At 53.7% G+C, this 15,647-nt stretch overlaps 1 protein-coding gene across 3 annotated transcripts in view; it reads right to left on the reverse strand.

Moving 5' to 3' along the window:
• Positions 1-15,647, reverse strand: part of WHRN (whirlin) — a 48,972-nt gene that overhangs the window by 7,370 nt on the left and 25,955 nt on the right. Inside the window, exons 4-8 of one of the 3 annotated variants that reach the window (XM_066201394.1) lie at positions 7,991-8,193; positions 6,553-6,589; positions 4,863-5,075; positions 3,846-4,010; positions 2,166-2,198 (exon numbers count right to left, since the gene is read on the reverse strand). In XM_066201394.1, coding sequence (XP_066057491.1) covers positions 2,166-2,198; positions 3,846-4,010; positions 4,863-5,075; positions 6,553-6,589; positions 7,991-8,193 — 651 coding nt within the window. Of the gene's footprint in view, positions 1-2,165; positions 2,199-3,845; positions 4,053-4,862; positions 5,076-6,552; positions 6,590-7,990; positions 8,194-15,647 lie in introns of all 3 variants that reach the window. The other 2 variants (XM_066201392.1, XM_066201393.1) reach the window with 2 other exon arrangements.

The raw sequence follows: 15,647 nt of genomic DNA on the forward strand, positions 1-15,647 counted from the left end.
GAGGCCCTTCCAGCCCCTCCTCAGAGCAGCTGGGAAATGTTTCTTTCTTATCCTAAACAGAGTCCCCAGCAGGAGTGATGGAGCTGCAGAGCATCTTTCAGACAGGAAGAGTTTTCATTTGCAGATTAAAGGGTGGAGAAACTGCCACGTCCCCAGGGAACATGGCCCAACCTTTCATTAACCTCTCAGCTCCAAATCAGCCCCTTAATTTCCAGTTACTGCTAATGAGAGCTTCGCTGAGCTACTCAGCCTGAGTCCTGCAGGGTTTCAAGTTTGAACAACTGCACCAGCCTGGGAATAAACCTGGCTTCCCTCCTCTCTTCCTTTCCATCTCCCCCTCTGGAATGCAGCCACAGGGATGGAGGAGCCACAAGTCTCTGCTCCAGATTTTAAAGGCTCTAAGCATGCATAATGACCTCCACACTGTGGTTTCACTCTGTCCTTATCCTCATCCTCTGAGAGGATCATTCCCAGCCCGTGGGAACCCTCCATGTGGGATATCCCAGGGAGCTGGGAGCAAGCCAGCACCTCTGGAAGCAGCCCTGGGAGGAGAAGGCACCTCTGGATGGCAGCAGCTTCGCTAGGAGGTGTTGGAGAGGAAAAGCAAACCCCACAGGGATATCAGTCCCTTCATCCCAACACTCGGGGCTGGACAGGAAGTAGGGACAAAGGGAATGCCAGAAAAATCGGGAATACTGGTCAGACATGCTGCACCTGATTATTGCAGTCTGCAGCTGATCTCTGCCCTGCAGGACTCAACTGGAGTCCTGGGATTTCCAGTAGGTGCTGGTGACACTCAGTGGCTGAGCACCCGTGGCTGGCACCATCAAACACAGCATTGTCTCATCCCCAAGCATCCTTCAGGCATTCCTTAATGGAATCATTTATCCCATGGCAGGGCCTGCCCAGCCTCACCCTGCTTGGTTTTGGTGGGAGCTCACTCACCAAGCCACGGGCCAGGTGGCCTGGTCTGGTGTCACTGGTCACAAAGCCAAAGAGACCAGTGCCCCACGGTCTGGCGTGCCTGGGATGAACTCCATCTGGGAATGCTGCAGCATCCTCTGCTGGGTAAGAGCCGTTCCCACAGGGATGCAGCTCTGGGGCAGGTTCACAGCTGCAGGTCCAGCCCCACCCTTTGTCTCTGTGCTCACCCTGTGATTTCCTCCCGGCCGAGGGGCAGGGAATGAGCTCCACACCCCGGAGCTTCCCTCAGCCCGGAGCCCTGGTGTGACACAGGGGGTTCCTGGGGCTCTCCCACACCCACACCCGGCCCCTCCACTGCCTGGGGGAGGATTTCTCACACACAGTGCAAGTGCACTGACCCCCTGAACTGCAGCACGGAGTTTTGCACACCCAAGGCCCACAAGGAAAATTCTCCCCCACCCCAAGGATGTGTGCTGGGATGTGAGCAGCCTGCAGAGAGAGCTGGGGTTGCTCAGCCTGGACAAGAGGAGGCTCTGCAGAGACCTTGTTGTGGCATTTCACTGCTTGGAGAGAGCTGTACGAAGGATGGGGACAGATTTTTTAACAGGCCTTGTTGTGGTAACACGAAGGGGAATGGTTTTAAACCAAAAGAGGGTCAGTTAAGATTAGATAGAAGGAAGATGTGTTTTATAGCAAGGGTGGGGAGGGCCTGGAACAGGGTGTCCAGAGAAGCTCTGGCTGCCCCTGGATCCCTGGAAACATCCAAGGCCATGTTGGACAGGGCTCTGAGCACCTTGGTCTGGTTGAAGATGTCCCTGCTCACTGCAGGGCAGTTGAATTAGATGGGCTTTAAAGCTCCCTTCAACCCAAACCAGCCCGTGTTCTACGATTTTCTCCTGGTGTTTAGCCAGGGTGCCCATGCAGCTGGCACACAGCACAGCAGCAGGCAGAGTGGGGAGGGCAGTGTGGGCTCTGCCACGCTCCAACTCTGCTGCTCCCTCCAAAACCCCATCCCCGAGGCGCCCCTGGCACTCAGGTACCACCTGGACCTGGCTCAAGCTGAGCCTTGTGTGCACTGCAGCACCAGGGACTGGGGGAAGGATCTCTCCTGCGCACAGGCACAGAGGGACAGCAGAGGCGGGTGACACGAGGTGGCCGTGCACGTGCAGCAGCTGCAACACCCCCCGGCCAGCCCGTCCCTCCCCTGCCCACACACACGGACACAGCCCCTGCAGCCCTACCTCCATCAGGTCTATGAGCCACAGCAGCCGCTCCTGGGGTGTGCCAGGGGGAGAGCAGAGGAAAACAAGCACAAAAGCAGAAATGTTCCGTCAGGGAAGGTGCAGAGCAAAGCCGAGCAAATCCCGGCACGGCGCTGTCCCCATCCCAAACCCACCCCACAGGATCCACAGCCAGCTGCATCCAGGGCTGGTGGGAGGGCTGGGATGAGCCCCTCCTGCGAGGAGGACTCAGCAGCAGGGGCTGAGGGCAGAGGGAACACTTGGGGAGCTCTGCCTGATCTCTCTGCTGCCACCCAAGCACCCATCCACCACAAGCTGGTGCTCTTTGCTCGGCAGCTGCTCCAGCAAGAGTGGGCACAGCCATCTCCAGTGGCAGCATTCCCATCATCAGGCAGAGCCTGGAGCAGCAGGGTGTGTTCTTACACCCATGGGAAGAGGTGCCACACAGCCAGGGAGGCCCTGCAGTGGCACTGAGGGACACCTGCTCTTGAAGGAAGCTTTTAAAGCAGTGCTGCCCACTCCCTTCCCTGCGCCACAGCAGCACCCTGGGGTCCCTCCCTGAGCTCCGGGCTCGTGTGCCAGGTGGGGCTGGGCCCCTGCTCACCCACCAGCCCAGGCTGCCACGTTTGGCACGTGTTGTGGAGCAGGAGGCACACCCGGAGCACGTGGCACAGCCCCAGGCACAGTGTGAGAGCGGGGTGTCACGCTCAGCACACAATCCTGGCACACCTCAGAAAAAATTTCCCAGCAGCTCTTTGGAGAGCAGAGCAAAACTCACTCTGTTTATGCAGATCCAGAAAGGATCTCACTGAAATCCCTCCTGACCCGAGCAGGTGGCTCTCCTGTGGGCACTTGTGGATTTAACAGGACGACAGCCCAGCTCTGATGCTCTGACACTCTCTGAGGTGTCTCTTAGGCAGGCGGAGCCTCAGGAAAGCCCCCTCCCCTCTCCACAGCCCCATCCCACCACCGTGGGCTGCTTTCCTGGCTGAGGAACCAGCACAGAGCCCATTGTTCCTCCTTCTTTCCATGAAGGGTTTAATTTCCAAGGTTACTAATGCATTTATGATGAAAGGCATTTTATGGCGAGGAAATTAATTTGGGGGCTGTGTGCCTGCACAGTCTGAGGTGATTACAGTAACTTAATTAGACGGTGCGTGCGACAGGGGCCTGGCAGAGCCGTGGGAGTGCTGCTGAGTGCTGGAGAGTGGGCTGGCAATGGGATGCAGCTGCCTGGCCATTGTGGCTCCCACTGGGATGGGGAGCAGGCAGCCAGTATCCTTTGGGAGGGATTGAAGGAGGGATTGAATCATCTTAGGGAGGGGATTGAAGAGCTGGTGAGCAGCAGCAGGCATGGCATGGCAGTGGGGCATGGCTGGAATTTCTGCCTGGGTGCAGATCCAGGGGGACTCTGGGAGCTCTGTCCCTCACTGGCATGAAGGGACACACAGCCCTCAAGCAGGGGACAGCAGCACCTCGGTGTCAGGGGCACAGAGATACCCAGCACCTCGTGGCATCACCCTACAAATCACGGAAAAATAGAAGCTTTGGGGGAATCCATGGGGAAAGCTGGACGGGGGTGGGGTGGAACGACTTTCCAGCACTGCAGGGAAAGCAGTTTGCTGCAGGACTCCTAGGAGGAGGCGCTGACAGCAGCGGGATCAGGCAGGAGGGACATACCCGTGCCGAGCTGACGGTGGTGGCAGTGAAGTGGCTGCTGGAGGACGAGACGGTGTCGCTGTAGGACATCATGGAGTAGGAGTCGGTGCTGGGCGCCGCGGGCTGCCGGGCCTTCATGGACTCGATCTCCCTCTTCAGCACCAGGTTGTCGAAGCGGTCGAGGTCCTGTGGGGAGATCACCCCCCGCACCTCGGAGAGCAGCGAGAACTGGCCAGGCACACACAGCCACAGACAGGTTGGAGCACAGTCACATTCCTGGGAAGCTGGAGAGCTCCCTCCCACCAGGGTCAGCAGCAGTGGCAATGGGATGTACCGGCAGGTGATGGAGGAGGTTTGGTCCTAAATGTTACCAGAAGCTCCTCTGCCACTGAACACCAGCCGGCAGCCCCCAGAATGACCTGGCACAGGGTGCCCAGAGCAGCTGTGCCTGCCCCTGGATCCCTGGCAGTGCCCAAGGCCCGGCTGGATGGGACTTGGAGCAGCCTGGGACAGTGGGAGGTGTCCCTGCCCACGGCAGGGAGCGGAACCTTCCAACTCAAACCAGGGTGGAATTCTGTGCTGGTTCCATTATTATTATTATTATTATTATTATTATTATTACTACTACTATTATTATTATTATCATCCATCATATCCATGATTATGTGGATCTGGCTCCTGTACCCTCCCCCATTCCCTGAGCAGATCACCTTGGAGGCACAGGGCCACACCGTGACAGTGTCCATGCTGTGACAATGCTCACACTGTGACAGTGTCCACACAGTGACAGTGTCCCACACCATGACAGTGTCCACGCTGTGACAATGCTCACACTGTGACAGTGTCCACACAGTGACAGTGTCCCACACCATGACAGTGTCCACGCTGTGACAATGCTCACACTGTGACAGTGTCCACACAGTGACAGTGTCCCACACCATGACAGTGTCCACGCTGTGACAATGCCCACGCCATGACAGTGACTCTGCTCAGCCCACCAGCCCCAAGGAGCAGCCCGTGCCCTGGTGAGGGCCTCACCTTGGCGTGAGTGTTGAGCAGCTCGAAGAGGGCCATGACCAGGGCATCCACGGAGATGTTTCCCTCCTTGTACTCGTCCAGGTAGTAGCCCATGGTGGCCCTCTCCTGTTCGTTGAGCAGGTGCCGTGCCTGCTCCTCCAGCATCACTCGGGTCTGGTTCACCATGGTGCTCAGGGTCACCTGCGAGCCCGCCAGCCCCCGGTAGAACAAGGGCTGCAGGGGACAGGGGACAGGCTTGGGACACCAAGGCAGTGGGAAGGAGGGCAGTGCTCTGCTGGGACAGCTGGGCTGCACAGGGACCAAGGAGTGCCCCTGCTCTGGGCTCTGCCCTCTCTGCCTGTGTGCCACACACTGCCTGTGGGGGAGCTGGGAATCAGACTGGAAGGAGGATTTTGGGAATGAGAGGAGGAAGGTACCCCCAGGAATTCATCAGCCTTTCAGTGTCGCCACTTGTTTGGGTAACTCCAGAGCCACCATCAGGGGAGCTGAGCTTTACTCTCTGGGACAGGGACAGGAGCCAGGGAAGGGCTGGAGCTGGGCCAGGGCAGGCTCAGGCTGCAGAGCAGAGAAAGGTTCTTCCCCCAGAGGGTGCTGGGCACTGCCCAGGCTCCCCAGGGAATGGGCACGGCCCCGAGGCTGCCAGAGCTCCAGGAGCCTTTGGACAGCGCTCCAGGGATGCCCAGGCTGGGATTGTTGGGGGGTCTGGGCAGGGACAGAGGCTGTGCTGGGTGATCCCTTCAGTCCCTCCCAGCTCAGGATATTCTGTGATACTCTGATTCTCTGAGTTTTTGCTGCACCAGTTGAGTTTCCCATCCCTTTTCAGCAAGCAGAGATCCTGTCCCCCAACCAGGCAGTGATTTAATCCCAGGCTGTGCTCCTCCCTGGCAGAACTGGGGGAATTGGGGCCACAGGAGACAGGCCAGCTCCCCACCCTGGGGAAAAGGCACATGTGCCCCCACTGCCAGCTTGAAGCAGACCCCAGTGAAGAAAGAGCCACTGGCAACCAAAGGAGCCCCAGGGAGAGCCAAGTCTGGCAGCAGATGAAAGGCTTTTTCCCTTTGAGAGGGATTTCTGAGGGGAGGTCTTTCGTCTTTCCTCCCAGGCAGAGCTGGCACAGGGATATGGAGCCAGACAAGACCCTGGCTATCCCAGAGAAAGAGAGGAGTTGAGGCCGGGGAACATGTTTTGCCAGCAAAGAGTACAAAGCTGTTATCAGTGAGAGCCACCTGTGAAACCTCCCTGCTTAATTTCCATGTAAAAGCAATGTTGTTTGCAAGGAGGTGTGAGGAGGAGATGCTGCCACAGAGCTGCAGGCACAGCACAGGGTGAGTCCTGTGCCTGGTGGGCAGGAGAGGGCTGGCTCAGCTCTGCTTCGGGCTGGGACAGACCCCTGCGGCTGGCAGGGCCCAGAGACAGCCACCATGAGGAAGGAATCAAGGGGTCCCCACAGTCCTTGTCCATGGGTGGTCATTGCCCCTTGCCCAGTAAGGGTGGAGGGCACCAGATGTGCTTGGAAGTGGCACAGGGGAGGGGACACCACTGTGTCACCGTCGAACACAGCTGGGGAGGAGAAAGGCCCGTTAAAACCCCAAAGCAGCATCCCTGCTATGGGATGCACAGGTCCCTCCCTCCCACGGAAAACAAAACACAACAGCAGTGACATTTCCACAAGGCATCAGGAATGTCTTACCCTGGCTGCCACGTCCATGGCATGGTCACCCACTGCCCTGCGAGGGGGGAGAAGATCAGTTAGCACTGAACGCCTGTCACTTGTCACCTGGCACAGCACCTGGCACCTGCTCTCCTCTCTGCAGAGCCAAAAGCTTCTGGTGGGGAGAAGGGGAAGGGGCAGCACAACATTGTCCAGACCTGCCTGGCCCATACTGCAGCTGTGGGAAGGCTGTGTGATATGGGAGGGACTTCACAAATGCAGATTCCTGTGTGGCTGTTATTTGTGAGAATTAAAAGCCACAAGAGAGCTGTTCTTTCTTGTGGGGAAGTTTCCACGGCAGACCAAAAGAGACTTCTCTCTCTAAATAAACTGATGAAAGACTATTTTATAGGTGATCAACTGACCTAAGGTTCCAAGTTTTGTCTTTATACATTGTCAGTAAGAAAGTAAAGAGGCTGTTGGGGGTGAGGGGAGTGTTTTGAAAGTTTTATTCTAATTCATTCTTATTAATTTTTTTCCTCTCTTGTAGTATTGTTAATAAACCTGTCTTTATACCCTTATAAGTTTTGAGCCTGCTTTGCTCTTCTCCTAATCCTCTCTCACAGCAGAAAAAGAGTAAATAATTCTAGTGGGCACCAAAATCACTGCACTAAATTAGTGCCAAAACCCAGGAAACAGAAATAGGCAAACCTGAAACCCCTACAACGCTACAGGGCAGAGAGACTTCCCTGATACAGGAGCCAGACCCCAGAACGGGGAGCTCCATGGACAGGCTGGGGGTCCCCACCCTCCCAGGGGCCTGTCAGCACCCCCAGGGGCTCTGAGCTGACAGAACCCCCCCAAAAGCTCCCCAGGCACGTGTTGGAACCCTGGGCACTGAGAATTCCAGACTCTCTGTGCTGACAGGCTCTGACCCCCAAGCAAACACTGCATTGACCTGAGCCTTGGAAAAGGCTTCCAAAATTGAGTGACCGCACTGGGATTGTGGGTGTGGGGTTTGAATAGAAGTGTGTGATATCACAGGGTGGAAAACTTAAGAGTTTAAGGTTTTAGAATATAGCAATATATATATATAAAGCAAGATGGAGGTTTTAGGGTGTAGGCGGAGTCCTTCCTATTCATCTTCTTCATGGGTGTGGGTGGGATTTTGTAATTGGATAGAAAAGTTTGCATTGTGGACCATGGGTGGTTGGTTATTGGGTTGAAAGTAAAAATAATTGAGGTGTCATTTCTTAATTGGACAGTTTGTTGTTAAAAGGCCTTGTAGAGAGATGGAGAGCCATTTTATTTTTTTAGCTAGAATTCACAGCTTGTGAGACTGTAACATAGATAAGTCCAAATACAAAACAACGTCTCTGGAGGATTTAATCCCGACTCCAGCAGAAAAGAACATAAAACCCCCATATGGAATGGTGAAGGTGTGAGGATCGACCTCAGGACCTGCAGAGGCACGTACCCTGCTGAGCTGACCAGGGTCTCCCCGAGCTGGGAGCTGGTGATCCAGCGGGTCTCGTCCACTGTGGTGCGGGCGTGGGGCAGGCGCCCGATGTCCTTCACCGTCATGATGAGGTGGCGCGAGGACTTGAGCAGCTTCACGGCCTCGTCGTGGGGGATGCTCAGGAAGCTCCGGCCGTTCACCTCCAGGATCTGGTCTCCCACCTGTGGAACCAGGATGGACTAAGCCTGTGTCTCAGGTGGCAATATGTAACCAACAATGTGTATTCGATTTGCCATCTGTTGAAACCGGGTGGGGAGGTGTTTTCTTTATCTCTTGTAGGACCCATTCCTCATAACTCCAGGGAGGAGGGGATGGGTGCCTTCTGTCAATGGGCAGCTGTTCAAACCAGTTGGGGCCGTGTTCTTTATCCCTTCCAGGACCCATCCTCCCTCCAGGGAATATCTGCTGTCCATGGGCCATCGAGGCTCACGGCAGGGCTGATACAATTCCATCATCCCATGGGGAGAGGCTCCACCCAGGGGGAGGAGCCCAGCATTCCCGCCTGGATCAAACCTGACATTCAGAACACCAGCACAGCCTGTGTGCACTGGATTCCCAGAGGGAGACTGGACCCATCTCAGCACCACTGGACCCTTCTACAGGATCATCTCTGCTCCAACAGAACCACATCTGGCACTGCAGGAGGATCTGTTTGGACTGCTCTCAACCTCCTCCCAACAGGGTGTCAGGCTGTATTCTGACAGTGTCAGAAGTTTTTAGGTTTTTTGGGGGTTTTTTTTGTTTGCTTTTTTGTACTACTACATTTGTATTTTTTAATACTCCTAGTAAAGAATTCCTATTCCCATATCTTTGCTTGAAAGCCCCTTAATAGCAAAATTATAATAATTCAGGGGGAGGGGTTTTACCTTCGCCATTCCAAGGGAAGCTCCAGTGTTCCCTGGCAGACACCTGTCTTTCCAAAGCAAGACAGCCTGGCAAGCCCTTAGGGCTTTCCTGTTGGGAGTGACACTTCCCTGTCCCAGCAGGGAGGTGCTGCCCAGTCTAACCCCGCTCCAGATTAGGGACACAGCAATTGGAGGGACCAGGGAAAATGCTGTTGGATGGAGACCAACCCCTCAAGCTGGCAGCCAGTGAGGATCAGTCTGTGGAGCCTGGAGGGGCCTGTTCAGGATCCCAACTCAGAACCAGACCAACCTCAAAGAACATCAAGGCCTCCAGCCCCCGTCCCTGCTGCTGCTCTGGGAGGCCAGGAACCATCTGTGGAAGCCCCAAACCTCAGATCTCTGCATGCAGCAGGGAGGGTCCCACCAGAGCCTCCAGCATCCTGTAAACTGCAGCATCTGGGACAGCTGCATTCCATCTCTCCTCTGCTGTTTCCTCCCCAGCTGCTCCTAGGAGATTTCATTTTGTGGGCAAGAGATTTCATTTTGCTGGAACCAGGAGCTTCCCTGAGAGCCTGGCCTTGTTTGAGACACAGCACCCATCTGGTGTCCCACCCTTCATCCCAGCTCCTCTTCCTCTGTGCTCCCAGGGCGTGCAGGGCTGCTCCATATCACAATTCATCCAGTTCCTGACACACCACATTTTTAAAACTGCCCTTTCCAATCTTTGCTTAACCATAGACCTCAGCTCAGCTCCACCAAAACACACTGAAGCACCCACAAAAAGATTCTACATTACATGGATGATTTGCTCATTGCAGCACCGGCTCAGAAGGGTGGACAGTATGGATTTTCTTCTCTGCCCGGCCAGCAAAGAGATACGGGGAGAGAAAAGCTCCAGAGAAGTGAAACAAAAATGATCAGTATCAGATGAAGGTGCCTATGAAAGGACAGATGGAAGAGATTAGGGCTGTTAAATTTAGAGAGGAGATCATGTGGAGGGGCTGGACGGAGCTGTACAAAATAATGCTGGCAATAATGAGAAGGCAGAGAAGGGCTCCTGTTCGCCCTTCCTTCTGCTCCAAGGACAGAGGAGGCTCAGAGAGGCTGGAGGGATGCTTGGAGTGGTGCTGAGGGGAAACAGGACCTGGAGCAAGAGCACCATGGAATCATTTGGGCTGGAAAAGGCCTTTATGGTCATTGAGCTCAGATACAGCAGAGCTCAGCTCCACATTCATCTCCATCCAGAGACCCTGAGTGGATTTGCCTCATTCTTCATCATAAAGTTCAATGGTTTGTGTTGGAAGTGACCTCAAACATCCCAGAAGTGCAAAGGGAGGGATGCCAGGGGAAGGAAAATGACCCAAACAACCACGTTCCCAGCCATGGGGCTCCACAAATATCTCAGGTTCCCATCGAGCTCTGTCAGCTTTAAATCCACTGTCACAAAATTGCTGACTGCCAACATTAACAGGGGAGGGGAATTAGGCCAGGGCCTAAAGTGCCAAGAGAAACACCCACATCATCTCCCAGGTCTTCCTGATCCATCAGACAGCCCCCAGGAGTGGATCTTGCTGTTCACATAAGGAGCACAGAGTTCACTGCAGCACCAAAACAATAAAAAATCCAAATTTGATTAGCCCATTTTACTGCAATTATGAATCTTTAATGGTTTACCATACCAGGGATTAAATTTTCATGATTTTTTGGTTCAGGACAGTTACACAGGTTTAATAATCTTTAATTTCTCCTTTTAAGGGTGAACCAAGAGCAGCCTGGCATGCTCTCATAACATCAGGGAGACCAGAGGGGCCCTGGATTTTTTGCTAATTAACAGACATAACAATCATATTTTTCCCCCCAAAGTCAAGGACAAATGGGAAAGTAACAAAAAAACCCTGCAGAGATCCAAAAGAAGCATCTACTAAAACAAAAGCTGACCCTGAGAAATGATTTGCTGTATCCACAGCTCCAAACCAGCACAGAATAAAGGAAGTAATAATAAGACATAAAAAAGGGAAAGTTATAATAAAACACAGGGAAATTATTGCCCTGGATATTTCAGGAACTACTTTTCAGTTGTGCTCAGCTAACGGTGGGTGGATACCCAGGATGTGCTGAATGCTTGAACACCTCTGAAAATGTGGATTATTCTCATTTCCTAGGGAAAAAAGTGTAGCCTGAAATGCAGGGGCTGAACACGACACGCAAAAAGTGACAGACCATGACAAGAAGAGAGCTTGGAAATAACACCTTGATGACAGCCCTGGCTCTTTCTCCTTCTGGAGACAGAGGGGAAGGGGAGGTGCAGACAAAAGAAACTTAATGGGCTTCAGACAAGGGTTATGAGCACCTAAAGTCTCTTTAAAATAATCAGAATTGGCTCTGGGAGAAATTCAATCACACGGACAGAAAAACAGGCACGAGGTTTTAAATATGAGTTAAGGTTAAATGACACCAAACTGAGCTGGGAATTACAGGGCAAGGGGGATGCCAAATGGGTTGGCACTGCCACCAGTCCTGTTTCATGCCACTAAAGTGCCAGCAGAGAGGCTAAATGACACTGGAGATACCACTGAAGTAGAAGGAGCTTCTCTCCAGCACAAATAATTACCAAAAGCCCTTAAGAAATTAAAGATAGGGGCAGGAAAATGTATGGATCAATTAGGAATTGACCAAATTAAGGCTCGCAGTAAACAAGGAAGTGTTGAGCTTCTCCAGTAGGGAAACAGGTCAGGGCAGACAATTCATGTCCAACAGAGCCCGTGGGAAGGATCCAGGACAGGTCTGGGAGCAGGACAGGGGATGAGGGGGGCCGTGGCTGGCTGAAAATGGGTCCTTTCCCCAGACACTGCACAAAGAGCAGCAACAACGCAGACACGGGGGGGAGATGAAAGCCCAGGGAGGGAAGGGGCTCTCTGGGGGTGGCAGTGGTTGTGGCACTGATGGGGGCAGGTTTTTGGTGGCCTCCCAGGAGAGGAGATTTCTGTCCCCGTCGAGGTGACACCACTGGAAGGACCAGGAGAAACGTTTCATCTTGGGTACCACAACCACGAACCTCCTGAGTGACTTTTTCTCTTTGTAGCTCATTTCCAAACTCCGAGGGAGCCACAAGGCTTTTACTTCATCTTCTCCAGGATATTTGTCTGTGTCCAGACCCCAAAGCTCAGTGCAGCTTTCAAGGGCTGGCTTTGACATGAGGGGCTTGAGGGCACCCCCAGGGAGTTTCCAGATGACACCAAATTGTGTCCAGGGCAGGGAACGGAGCTGGGAAGGGTCTGGAGCCCCAGGAGAGGCTGAGGGAGCTGGGAAAGGGGCTGAGCCTGGAGAAAAGGAGGCTCAGGGGGGACCTGGTGGCTCTGCACAACTCCCTGACAGGAGGGGACAGCTGGGGGGTCGGGATCTGCTCCCAGGGAACAGGGACAGGAGGAGAGGGAAAGGCTGGACCAGGGGAGGTTTGGGTTGGATATTGGGAAAATAAGGAAAATGTTGTCCAGCACAGGCTACTCAGGGCAGAGTTGGTGTCCCCACCCTTGGAGGGATTTAAAATCCCTGTGGATGTGGCACCTGGGGACATGGGGCAGTGGTGGCCTTGGCAGAGCTGGAGGAATGGACACAGTGATCTTGGAGATCTTCTTCAGCTTAAAATACTCTTTGTTCTACGACAGCCGCTGCTGATGGAAAATCATTCAGCTCTGCCTATTTACAGTCTGCCTTTCCCTCTCCTCTCATATCTGGATAAATATGGATCGTGGCAGCCCTTTTCACCCCAGCCCTCATTCTGGGAACTCAATATTGAGTTGTTTGCTCAAAGCAAGCTCCCTGGAATCCGCTATTTCTGCTCTAAAGGTCAAGGAGAGAAAACAAAAATGGCTTAAGGAGGAAAAAGAACCCCCAATCCTGACAAAATACAGCGCCAGGAAAAATGAGCAAGGAAGAAATGAGGGCCAGCAGAGGCAGGAACAGCGTCAGGAGCTCAGCTCGTGCCGGGCACCGCTGGGAATGTCACGAAGGAGGCAGGAAGGACAGGAGCTGAAAGCAAACAAGGCTGAGTCACCTCCCTCCTCTGCAGCCCTCTAACCCCCACTTTTCCACCCTCACAACTTCCTCACAGGCAGCAGATTTGAAGACAAGCCCGAGGAACACATTGTCAGAAGTTTCATGAATGAATAAACATCAAGAAGGCCAAGGCCAAGACTATGAATATTTAGTTATTGACTGACTGCAGAGACCCAGCCTGGTTTCTGCTGGAATTCTGCCTGCTGAGGGAGCAGAACAGCAGCACCTGGACCAGCACCAGCAGGGCTGGAGTTCCTCTGGGACCCTCAGCTCAGGACCTCTGTCCCTGTTTCTGCAGCTGGCAAAAGTTTCTGGGCCTCAAAGAAACTTCCTTGGTTTTGCCCGGCTTTCAATACCTTTTGTTTGCCCTTCCATCAAGATTTCAGGGAAGTGCAAAACATTAATGATTTATTTTAGTTATTATTAAAAGAGTCCAAAATTCTGATTTGGTGCCAGAGATGCAAGGAGGTGAGAAAATGAAATGTCTGGCAAAATTACAGATTGGTTTGGGTTAAAAGGGACCTTAGAGTCCAACCAGTGCCACCCCTGCCCTGGGCAGGGACACCTCCCACTGTCCCAGGTTGCTCCAAGCCCCATCCAGCCTGGCCTTGGGCACTGCCAGGGATCCAGGGGCAGCCATAGTTTCACTGGGCACCCTGTGCCAGGGCCTGCCCACCCTCCCAGGGAAGGATTTCTGCCTTTTTCTCTCATCTAAACATCACCTGAGAATCAGCTCAGTTCTGGTAACAAACTCAGTGAAAGCAGCAAACCCCACAGCAGGATCCACTCCTGGGAAAGCAGCAGGAACCTTCCCATCAACAACAGCCAGGTTGTGTTGAGCCCACACTGAGCAAACCCACAGTATTTCCATTTCAGAGAGCAATGAATTACCTGGAAATCACATTTATCCACCAGTTCTTTCCTCCTTGTGCATCACATCCCTTCCAGCACCACCTGGAGCAGCAATCTGCACCCGGCCATGTCTAACAGCCGGACATAAAAGGCCCTTTTTACCCCCAAACCTCCAGGCAGCACTGAATTTACAGCCCACAGCACACACAAATCAGCGTGGGAAGCGCCTGGGAGGATCTGAAATCACACCAAGCCTGACATCCAGGCCAGCACGAGCCTGCTGGACACACAAATCACAGCCTGGAGAGCAGAGCAGCGAGGGGGGAGATCTCCAGCATCAACAAGCAGAGGCTCAGGTGTGCACACAACAGTGGCAGGAGCTGTGGGGACAGGGAGCTGGCACTGCTCTGGCTGCTAGCTGTGGTTATCTCCTGGCATTCCAAGCAGCCACGGGATGGGGATGGAGGGATTCAGCTGGGTGTTCTTCTGTTGGGACTGTCCCTGTGACATCTCCTCTGCTGAGCTCACTGCTGGGGAGGTGGAAAAGAAAGAAAAGCATTGATTTTCCCTGTGCAGCAAAAGCAGGGATTTGGAGCAGCACGGGATCAAACAGAAGAAACACCGAGGAAAACAATGCAGCTGCTTCTTTCTTATCCTGTATTTAAACTTTTCAGGCTTCTGCTGTTTAGGAGATGGATCCTGGCCCTGGCACAAGGGACGAAGTGTCAGCATGGTCACCCCTGGCAGCTCCAGCCAGTCCCTCCTCTCCCAGCTCTACCAAACACAAATAAACTGTGCTGTGCCTCTTCTTGTCCCTGCCCTGCAATCCTGTGCCCCAGAGCTCTGCCCCTCTGGCTGATGAAGCCACCAACACCCCTGGGACACAGCTGGGGACACAGCCAGGGGTGTGGGCAGAGGTGCCAGCCCAGAGGAGCATCCTGCACTCTGGGGCTCTGCAGGGAGCTCCCAGCAGCATTTCTGCAGCCTGAAAAGCACCCTGCCATCTCTGGGGTGATCCTACAACTCCCAGTCCATGCCCCAGGGACCCCCTCATGGGTCAGGGTCCATTGCCCTGCTTAGGACCCGAGAGAGATTAAACCTTGGATCAATCCAAACCTCCAAGTGCAGCATTTTTATTCTGTGACACAAAGGGAACAGGAGCCTGCAGTGCTCAGGACAGCTCAGCAGTGGCTGCATAAAAGTCTAAAAAGTCCTAAAAGTCTCTGTGGCTACAAAGGGAACTCTGGTGACCTCAGTGCCACAACAATCTGAGGGACAGAGTTGTGTCTGTCCCAGCCCTGTCCACCACACTGTCCCCAGCTCGTGCTGCCTCAACAGATTTAAGTGACTTTATGGGGCCACTGAGCAAAGCTGAGGCTTAGCCCTAAACAGCCAAGGGCTGAGCCATGGGGAAATCACAGAATCCTTTGGGGGAAAAGACCTTCAGGATCAGTGAGTCCAAGAAAAGTCTCACTGCACAAACACAGAGGGGATCAGAGCAGGTCACCCCTCACCCTCAGCAGCCCAGCACCAGCCCAGGGGACTGAGGGGACGTTTCAGGGTTTGACATGCACCAGATCTCAACTGACATGAGGAACAGGGAATAACTGACCCTCAGAGCCCATGAGATTGCATTGGATGAAGCAGTGATTGGATGTCATTGCAGGGAATTGGGTCATTTAGAGGGAAAAACACACCAGAAAAGAAACTGTGACTGAAGTTAAACGATCCAGCCTGAGGAGTCTGAGTGTCAAACGTGCCCCATTTCTGCCTGGCACAGAGACACATCCAATTGCTCCCTTTCCACCTTATCCCACTGCTGAACACACACAGCTTTGACCCCACATGTCCCTCCCAGGATG

This window comes from Chamaea fasciata, unplaced genomic scaffold (genome assembly GCF_029207755.1).
Source record: "Chamaea fasciata isolate MVZ Bird 193981 ecotype frontalis unplaced genomic scaffold, bChaFas1.0.hap1 SCAF_20, whole genome shotgun sequence".
Classification (NCBI taxonomy): domain Eukaryota; kingdom Metazoa; phylum Chordata; class Aves; order Passeriformes; family Sylviidae; genus Chamaea; species Chamaea fasciata.